This window comes from Chrysoperla carnea, chromosome 2 (assembly GCF_905475395.1).
Source record: "Chrysoperla carnea chromosome 2, inChrCarn1.1, whole genome shotgun sequence".
Taxonomy (NCBI): domain Eukaryota; kingdom Metazoa; phylum Arthropoda; class Insecta; order Neuroptera; family Chrysopidae; genus Chrysoperla; species Chrysoperla carnea.
In genome coordinates this window covers 13,795,705-13,806,464 of record NC_058338.1, presented here as the reverse complement: position 1 = coordinate 13,806,464, position 10,760 = coordinate 13,795,705, and the positions used below count along the sequence as shown (strand labels likewise).

The 10,760-nt window shown below is 29.1% G+C and overlaps 1 protein-coding gene across 2 annotated transcripts; it reads left to right on the top strand.

Moving 5' to 3' along the window:
- Positions 1–41: 41 nt before the first annotated feature.
- Positions 42–10,685, top strand: LOC123293390 (protein PF14_0175-like). Of its 2 annotated transcripts, XM_044874196.1 has the most exons (16): positions 42–160; positions 234–297; positions 1,307–1,602; positions 1,740–1,847; positions 2,276–2,687; positions 3,058–3,239; positions 3,905–4,118; positions 4,183–4,269; positions 5,225–5,475; positions 5,566–5,818; positions 6,094–6,781; positions 7,316–7,629; positions 7,823–8,206; positions 8,657–8,840; positions 9,530–9,697; positions 10,213–10,685. In XM_044874196.1, the coding sequence occupies exons 1-16, from the start codon at positions 120–122 to the stop codon at positions 10,347–10,349; spliced, it is 3,783 nt and encodes a 1,260-aa protein (XP_044730131.1). In that variant the 5' UTR covers positions 42–119; the 3' UTR covers positions 10,350–10,685. The 2 variants fall into 2 exon arrangements, with proteins under 2 accessions (XP_044730131.1, XP_044730132.1); XM_044874197.1 differs by lacking the exons at positions 3,058–3,239; positions 3,905–4,118; positions 4,183–4,269.
- The last annotated feature ends 75 nt before the right edge of the window (positions 10,686–10,760 follow it).

Genomic DNA, 10,760 nt, shown 5'->3' with positions numbered 1-10,760 from the left:
ATATATTTTTTTGTAATTCTTTTCAAAACATTTTCTTAACTTGTCTGTTGTGTATTTATTCTTGGTTAGAAAGCAAAATAAATAATTCTTGTAATAAAAAGAAATAAATATTCCACAAAATGAGCAGCTCCGAGGCTTCTTCGTATGCTGCGAGTGGCAGGTAATATATTCAATTTTTATTTTATACAAAATTTAAAACTATTTAATTTTTTATTTCTTTCAAAATATTTTAGGCAGGAAGTTTTATATAAAGTATTTGTTCATCGGGCGGGCGAAAAAAATCCTCCTTTAGACAAGGTAATATATATTTAATTTATCTAAAATATTAAAATATAAGTAAAATGATGGTACATGTATTGAAAAATCTGAATATTCCAACTTGCAGCTTGTTTGCTGGTTGAAACGCTAGCCATATAAATCTTGATCTTAGATATAGCCGCTGTAATTATAAAAATTTACAAAAATATTGAAGAGGGTATCTGTTAAAAATTTGTAATCTACGTAAAAAATAAATGTGATCACCTCTTCGAGAAATAACAAAGTCGGGAAACTTTTCTTGCAAAATTGCGATGATTTCGTTCCTTGTGTGACACGTAGCGCCGTCTTGTTCAAAACAAACTGTGTTATCATCAATATCTTCCAATTCCGGCCATACAAATTTTTCTAGTGATTTTTAACAAATTCAATGCGTTATTGAAGCGTTTATCGTTCCATTTTCAGTAATGACGAAGGTTTTACTTGTCAAATGTCAAAATATGACAGCTTCAAACGTGACAACTGTCCAAAGGAAGTGTTTTTGATCATGTTAAGGATAGCTTCGTCGTCGGAAAGTTCTTGCTGTACACGACGTCTGCATTAGCTTTAGGAAAACTTTCCTTTTTCTGTCAAATGACGATTCACATTTTAGAACACTTTTTTTATTAGGAGTTCTTCGATCAGGAAACCGCCGCTGATATTCCTGCACTGACGCTTTTGCATTTCCGCTACAATATCCGGAAAACAAAGTTAATATCGGTATATTCTTGATTTGTAAACGTAGCAATTAAATTAATCGTAAATTAAACGGAGCCAAAAAAAATTAAAAGGCCTATCAGATTAATTTACTAATTAGTTTACTCTTCTTGACTTATCTTTGGGTACGTAACTGTTCGGTCTTTGGGTAAAAGTATATGAGGCACTTTCGACTTAAAATTGTCCAAAGAATACGTTCATAAGCTATGGATTGATACGTATTATGTTTAATTGATTGATTTTTTTTTGTGTATTCACTAATATTAGAATATATGAAACATTAAATCTTTTACAGGAAGAACTTGAAGAAATGTTTGCTTCGGTAATCGAACCATTTAAAGTGAATGTACCCAAAAGTGGCGAATATGGTTTCGCCTATTTTGGATCTAGACGAGATGCACGTGCTTGTATTGCTGCATTTCATAAGCAACCACCTTTTTATTATAGTGTGTATGTTGGGCAACCTGAAGTAGTTCCGATGAGCGAAAAAGATCTGAAAAGATTGAGCTTAGAATTGCAATATAAAGCAAAACGCTTGGAAATTATTAATTTACAAATGCGTGAATTACGATTGGAAAAGAGTAAATTGACGTATGTATTAATTATTTTCTATAAAGAAGATTATTTCCGAGCTATCTTTCTATTTCTGCCACTTTAAAATACTTGAAGAATTGTCGTAGAATTTTTTTTTTAATTTTGTTATTAATCGAATTTTTATCATGTTATAGAAATGACTTAGGAGCTCTTAGTGATTATTGTGGCAGTGATACCGAATTAGAAGAAATCGAATCTGATGTTTTGTTAAACTATAATTCAGAACAAGGCTCATACTTAAGGTAAGATTTAAAAGATAATTTTTACCCTTCAATGAGACCCAGCTCTAAAATTATTTAAGTGTCATATGATCCCATTTTGATTAATCCAGAAAAATATCGAAAATAAGTATTGTTTTTATTCTTTACACAAAAACTACGCCCTTACCCGTGAAAAAGCAAAAATTAGGAAACAATCAGGATTGGGATTTAAAAAAAAAAAAATTTGTCTCATTTTCCAGTGAGAACTTAAAATTTGGTTAAAAATAGTTTGCGGCTAAAATAACACTTGGTTTAATGCAATTTTTCGGTAACTTTTCCTCTGGTAGTAATTCCTTTGTCATATCCAAGTTTTTGGTGGAAAAAAAACCAACATCCGTATTTTGTAGCCATTTAAATAATTGTTATGCACGAATAATAAATATAAATTTAAATTTTTATTGTTTTTGAAGTGATGCCAAAGATGAAGAACTTCGTTTAGACAAAAAGCGATTGCGTGATAAATCTCGATCACGCGTATCTGAAATTTTAGGCCAACATGATAAATCCGAACATAGACGTGATAAATCCGAACACAGACGTGATAAGTCCTTACATAGACAACAAAGTTTTAATAGTACTACTAATGGACGACAATCTAGATATAGTATGAACGTGCAACATAATTCTAACATACATCATAAGGATAGAAATACTCGACACAGTCTTGGTTCGACATCGTCGAATGGTTATCAAAAAACATCAACAAATGTACAAGAGCGTATTAGTCGAGTGTCGTCGGCAAATAAAGAAAATATTCGTAGTTTTTCTTCAAAACAACAAAGTATTCTTGTTGAAACAGTCCCAACGGATCGATTTGTTCAGGTAATTTTTTACATGTTTATTTTCGTTCGAAAAACAATGTTCTTAGCTGTTTTTGCTGCTTTGTTTATAAACAACTTTCAAGCGATTCCTACTGATTATTCTTAAGCCTGCGTCTGTATACTTCTTGATTATTTATAGCCATTCAAGCTCAAAACTAGGTAGATGTTGATTTGATGTAATTTCGATATATGATTTTTTCGTCGTTATAAATGGCAGAAATAGAAGTTTTGCCAGTATCAATGATTTTATTTGTTTTGCAAAATTTCTCTGATTTATCTGATTTTATAAAAAAAAATCTATTTATTACACGAGAAAAAGGCGTTACGTGATTTGTGTGCATCATTAACTGTTATATTTTTCTAAAATTTAGGCTACAATACAATATATAAACACAAAAAAAAATGAAATTTGGGTTAGTTTGACATCAAATAATGAAAAATTAAATAAAATTAACGATTTACTTGCTGAGGCACCTAAACATCGTATTATCCCAGCATATGATATTCATATAAATTGTTATTGCATTGTGGAATTTAATGGTAACGGGATCTGGTAAGTTTGTGAAAAAACACAAAACAATATATAGGTGTTCATAAAATCACTTAATTAGTCCATTTCCAGTTGTCCGTCTGTGGTCACGATGCAAGCACTGATATTCGACACTTTTCTTTACAGAGTATTTCAAAAGTTAAGTCGTTCCATTGTTTGTTTTCACTTGTTAATGACATTTTTTCGAAAATCGTTAGCTTACGGATAAAATCATTATCGTCATTATTTTTAGTTTAGAAACATTTTTTAGACAATAGAGGTCATTGTATGTGTTAATAACTTTGTAAACCCAGGTAAATGTTCAAGATCATTTGAAAATCAGAGTCAAATATCTTCTATGCCCTTGACAACTTTTGGCTAATGCATTTTTCTTTCGATTAAATGCAATAATGATATATTTTCAAATTTAAAGTACTATTCTAACTCTTATCTTTTAAGATCTAAATTGGCTATTAAAGCAAGCTGAAGAACTAGGCCCCTTCTGATGTCAGAACATGATATCTCCCATCAAACTCTGCAACTTTTATTTGAGTTATTTTTTGATTGGTTAACTACAAAACGAGCTATTATCCATAATAGATAAAAATGGCCCATCCTGTATAATAGTTGAGACTTTTATTTAGTAGTCTTGCTATTAAATTGATTAAATAATAGAATCTTTTTATTAGGTATCGTGCTCAAGTTATTGATAAACACGAATCAGATATAAACATTTTACGTTTAATTGATTATGGAAATCAAATTACTTGTATTGATGCTCTTGTTAAAATGCCGGAATGTTTGTATGAAATTCCTGCACAGGCAATACAGATTTCTAATTCGTCATTAAACTTAGAACAATTAAATACACTAGAAAAAATTAATATCAGAACAATGTCAAATGTAAGGTACAGTAAAACTTGATAATAAGACATTTGAATTACTACAGTAAAATTTGTTTTCGTAGAACAATAACATAACATATTGTGAAATTTCTTCAACTACTGATGTTATTAAAAATTTTGAAAATAAATTTTTAAACAATACAAAGCAAGTAAGTAATATTAAATAAAAATGCGCTTTAAATCACAAATTATGGCTTTTTGAGGGAGAGCCTTATCAATTTAGTTACGTTTGATAATGACTTGCTCGGCTGTGCTTTATTGTATTTCGTAGCATGTATATGTATATAGTACTAACAAAATTCATTAGTAAGTTGTTGTCAGGAGAGAAAGTTCAGGGTAGACTATTTTAATCTGTAATGGAAAATTAGAAAAGTTTTGTAAACTTGTATACAGAAAAATGTTTCAAGCGAAAATTGTTAGGTTAAAGAAGTACATCTTATGGTGACCTAAAATTTGACTTCGACTTTCAAATAGATCCGTTGTAAATTGAATGTAAAATTCTATCTGTACATGAAAGAATATTTTTTCATTCAATTTAAGGCGAAATTTCTATATTGACTTTGCAAAAAACAACGCCCGTTATTTTTAATTGTAATTGTATGACTTTTTCCAGTCATATGATAATGTTTAATGCAAAACTTTCACAGTTTAGTTAGCAAGAGCTATCTGGATAATCCAAGGTCCATAATTCGAGCCTTATTAGAAAGATGTTTTCATATTGTGGTATTAGTTTAGTTTGATTTATATGTTGTTAAAGTGTATGTTTGTAAAAAAATGTAGTAAGTAGATATTCATTCGCTTTTAGTTGTCGGCGATTGCATGATTGCATGAAATATTGTTTGAAAGTCCTAAAGGCAAAAAAGGTGGTTTCTATTAAGCCATGTATGATAACTCAAATTTTTCCCGTTTTATCGCTGGTTGCTTTAAAGTCCATATGCAAAGCACGTAATAGATATCTTCCCGCTAGGAGCATTGTTTTTAAAAAAACATTTTGAGTTATATTTAATTTTATGTCTGTCTAATTTTTTTTCTTTTCTATACTTTCTTATCTATTCTATAATTAAATAAAAATTTTTCTGATTCTAATCAAACTATTTTAACTAGGTATCATCATTTACACAAGCTAACAAAAGTTTGAATTCTAAGCAATCTGCTACGCCCGGCAAAAAGGTTTATGATAAACGCGAATGTATTATAAACTCTTTATCGTTAGCGCATAGAGGCACATTAAAATTGAAAACTGTTGTTGACTCAAAGTCATGTATAGCCCAACTGACAATTATGGGTGATGATTTTTCAAATTATGTTCAAGCAATACAGAATATTTGGGAAAAGTATCCAACAGAATATATTCAGTAAGTTATGAGATTTTCTGTATCGATTTTTATCGATTAATTGAAACGCTATCTTCTTACAACACTTATTTTACATTTAAAAAAATTTAGGCCCGTTGCTGGTGATTTAGTTTGTGTTGAAAATGATGTTGATGAAGGTTGGTCTCGTGGTTACGTGATGGATAAATTGAATGCAAGCAATGGATATCGTATTGCTTTAATCGATGATGGTATTTATATGAATAATGTTACAAAATGTTGTAAATTATTACCAGAACATGTAAGAATTCCAGATTTTGCATGTTTATGCGAAGTCATCGATGTATTATGTAATCAACAACAATTTATGAAGTTATTTGCGGAGGTAAGATTAACTTTTTAATTTTATAATCAACGCTCAAGTTTGTTTGAACCGCATGTCAATTAATGGTGAAATTCTCAAGCTTAAATGTAACTAAACCTTAGAATTTTATAGTCAGAAAACTATTATATATAGAAAATTGAAATACGTTTTATAAAACTCATTTTTTGTAAAAACAAATTAACAACGGGAGATATACATAAGGCTTTATTTAGAAACGATCTCTTTTAAAAGAGAAATTAGAGATGAAACAAATAATAATTTTTTTTAACAACTAGGATAAAACGTATAGTTTTATAATAACAGAAGTGGATGTTGAAGGAACAACGAATATACCATATGTAAAATGTACATTAAAAGATCGAAAAACAAAAGAAAATATTTGTGAATTGAAATTATCTAGTTGGATATTATCAATGAAACAAGATTCTACCAATCATATTGATTCAAATGGTATACAAAATGTGGATAATCAACCAAATCCAAACAAAAACTTTAAACAAACAGATGTTAATGAAAATCAATCCAATTCTGGTCGAAATTACAATCAAAAAAGAAATTTTGATAATCAACAAACACATAATAGAAATAATCAATTATATGATAATCAACAAACTCGTAATAAAATTAATAACCGCCCATTTGATTCTCAACAAACGCATAATAGAAATAATAACCAATCGTTTGATAATCAACAAAGTTCAAATACCAATTATAGACAACAAAAAGATTTTAATAATCAACAAATCTATAATACAAATAATAATCAAACAAATTATAATACAGCGACTAATCAACAACAAAGCTTTATGCAATATGATGGTATTATACCAAAAGTAAATTTACCATCAGAATCAATTGTAATGGTTGCATTTATTGAATCACAACAAACTGTGTTTGTTAAATATCGTGAATCAGCACAACATTTAAAAAAAGTTACTGAGTTAATTCAATCAGTTTCAAAATGTAAGTATAAAGGACTTTAATAGGGTATATTCATGTATTTTTTTATATTTATTAAAGTCACGGAAGAAAAATATTTGAACCAAATTTAAATTTCATGAATATTCCCTATTATTTATTTAATTTTCCATACTTAACAATATATACAGGGTGCACCATCCTTTATGTCGGTATGCAAACATTTAACAACATTTGCATTTTCAATGGATTGAGTTGATTATACATGTTTTTGAAACGTAAATTCAGTACAATTTTAATAATGAATCGCTTCACACCGAAACAGTGCAGCGAAATAGTGGGACATTGAAAATAACCTTTCATATTTCTTAACTCCACGTGCATATCGTCGAAAATATCTATTCGTATGTTATATGAAATAGATATAGATATAAAAGATCGAGGATTTTAGTATAGTACTTTCCGTTTCTAGGCCTAGAAATATAACGAGGAGCAGATTGTAAACAGTTTTAAAAATTATTGCATTCTAATAGTTGTTGACCACTGTTACTATTTTTAAAACCTATTCCTTTTTTTTAGTGGCGCCAATGAATTTAAAATTGGCAAAAATTGGAAAATGTGTAGCAGCTCAATACAGTGAAGATCAACAATGGTATCGTGGTGAAATCTTATCAATAGACAATGATACGAATATAGCAACCGTATTATATATTGATTATGGTAATAAAGAAGAAGTCAATATCAATGAAACTAAAATGTTATCGCAATCATTATTAGATATTCCACGTGCCCTTGTTGAAATTAAATTACATGATTTACCAAATAAACCTTTCACATTGGCGCAAGCGAAATATTTAGATCAATGTATGGCTTCTAAACCTAAATTTAAAATGGTAAGTAAATTCTATGTTTATTTTATAGAGGGTAGAGGTACGGAGAATCATCTCTGTATATAAAAATTGTCCACCGAAAAGCAAAAAAGACACACACACATAGCGGTCAAACTTATAAAACCCCTCTTTTTGAATAGGGAGGTTTAAAATGAAGTGACTTAAGTTAAATAATTAACAAAAATTTCTATTTTAGATTCTAAATGCATTGCAGAAAGGCGTACAATTAATAAATGATCTTGAAAATTTTAATGAAAAATTACTTAGTTTAAGTAGAGAGAATAATAAAAATAATGATACAGTATTACCAAAAGAAGTTGAAAAAGTACTATCGAAAGAAGTTGTGGAAGAAAACGTTAAACCAACACAAAGATCCTCTGAGAATATTTCAATTCCATCAACATCATCTAGCCAACCGAAATCGAATCAAGTAACTCCTACAGAGACGAACATTACAATTCCATCAATATCATCTAGCCAACCGAAATCGAATCAAGTAACTCCTACAGAGACAAAAGAAACTGTTAGTGATGCACCTGTGGATATTCCGTTTGTGGATTTACCATTAGGAAAAACTACGGTATGTTTTTTTTTTTTTTTTTTTTTAAATTTAAATGTAAGTTCGAAAGTTGTGTTACACCAAAAACGCAATAAATTTTTATTTTTCAAATATTTGTTCAGCTATATATCTCCTTACTTTTGATTGTATGTTTCAAACGTTTTGATATATTTTGAACTTCGGCAGTTATGCGATTTGTAAGACCAATATTAATGAAGTCAACCTTAGTAGCTCAGTTGGTTAAGGCGTAACCAAATCCGTGCGCGGTATGCCTAGAGTAGCGGGTTCGATTCCCGCCGACACAACAAAAATTAATTTAATTAATAGTTGTTATCAGCTGATAAATGAAATTATCAAAAGGTGGTAAAACACATATATGGTATCGCAATGGTTCGCAAATAATACGAAATTTTTGGTTTGATTTTTATCTTAACTATTTTATTTTTATAAACGAATATAAATTTTTTTCAGATAATTTTCCAAAATGTACTTGAGGCAGAAGAAAGAGTTATTGTGTGTTATCCGGATGATGCCGAAAATTTATTGCATGTTCAACAGGATTTAACTCTAGAAATTCATAATTATTTGGAAATCAATGATGAGGAAACTTCATATAAACCAGATCTAGGTGCACCGTGTATTGCAAAATTTGAAGGTACATAAAAAATCTAAATATTTTATAAGAAAAATATACCGGTAATGCTATTATAAGAAAATTGGCTACTACAACACTGACTGACATATCTTACGCAAGAATAACACAACTTTTGTAATATCATCAGAGGCGGATTAAGACATCTTGCGACCGTAGGCGCCCCCCGTAATAAAAATCTATCAATAAAGGTCTTTTTTTAGTTCTTTAGTTTCAAATTCGTTATTTCAGAGAACCTGTAAAATTGAGTTTGTTCGAGACAGTTCTCCGACTTGAGCTATCGTTGTTCAATAAGAACGTACTTGCTCTATTTTTAACTTTTCAGTGTTCAAATTGATCAAATTGCTTGAAAAAGAAAGTTTACTGTAAAAAAACCATATAAAATTTATCTTGCCAAAAATATTTTTGAGGCAACTTGTAACTGTACAAATATCAAAATCAATGTTTGTTTAAAAACTTCCACGCGCGCGCCCGAAGGTAGATGCCTACTTTATCTTGTATATAATTCGCCTCTGAATACGATATAATATCCGAACTAAAATATGTTCCGAGACACCTGTGTTCGAAAATTTCAAAACGAATAATCCTTATAAACGAATTTATGTGAGGAACGTGAATATTCAATCACTAACAACACGTACAATTTTATTATTATATTTATTTTTATTAGTTTTTTTTAATTTTTATTAAAGACTCTTGGTATCGGGGATTATGTTTAGCAAATGATAACGAAGATGATTCAGCTATAATAATGTTTGTTGATTTCGGTAACCATGAGAAAGTGAAATTTACAGATATACGTAAATTACCTAAACAATTTTTAAAGGATCCAGCAATTGCATTAATTTGTACTGTAATGGGTAAGTTTATTTTCAAATATCATGATATATTTTAAGAAAAAGTGATATCCTACCTCAGGGATGGTGAACCAATGGCACGCGTGAAGTGGTTTTACGAACGTACACTTATTATTAATTTTGAAACAATATATCTTAAAAATTGAATCATTGTGATCGTAAATTCGAAATCAGCGACTTTAAAAACTCCTTTATATTTCTAGAAAAGGGTTAAATTTTTCATAAAAATGATTTTTTTTTCAAATTGGGAAGGGGTAACAAATTAAAATATTAGCTGAAAATTTGAGACTAGCCACCCCAAAAATCTTCTTATACGTCATTAAAAGTCTTAATTTGCAAAAAAATTGGTATTTTTCATTTTTTCGAAAGTAATTCCATCGTATTAAAACCAGCTGAATATTTTTTTCCTAGTCAAGTCGTTGCTTCTCGGATTTGCTAGCTAGCAATGATTCTTTTATTTTTAAATTATTCCATTATATATTTATTATTATATTTTAATGAATATTTTCCCCATTTAGACGTTCCATCGGATGTTAGTGCGGAAGACTTCTTAAATTCATTAGTTGAGTTAGAACGCTATGAAGTAGATGTTATTGAAAAAGAAGACGAAGCGCAATACAAAATCCATATTCCTGGAATTTCAGCGGTGAATTAATTTTTTTTTTTTATTTGTCAAATGAGTTTTTTTTTTTTGTTATTGTGATTAAGTTCCTGTGTACAACAGTTACGAAGAATTTATGTTAAGAAGTTGTAAGCAAGGCGTCGTTGTACCTGGAAATATACAATTTAATTATTTTAGAATTGTTTAGAAATATGTTCATAAACAAGAAATAATTTAATATTTCTGATGTGCAAGAAAAGTTAATTTAAATTTTTGATTATACAGAAATCAATTGACAAGAAGCCAATCTCTCGTGATTTAATTGATTCGATCTTAATTTTGATAAATATAAGTTATTCTAAAGTACATAAATTGAATTATGTACATTAAAAACCCAATGTGTTATTATAAGATTTGCTTATGATTTTCAAAAAATTGAGAATTTATTTTATTATTTTGATATTT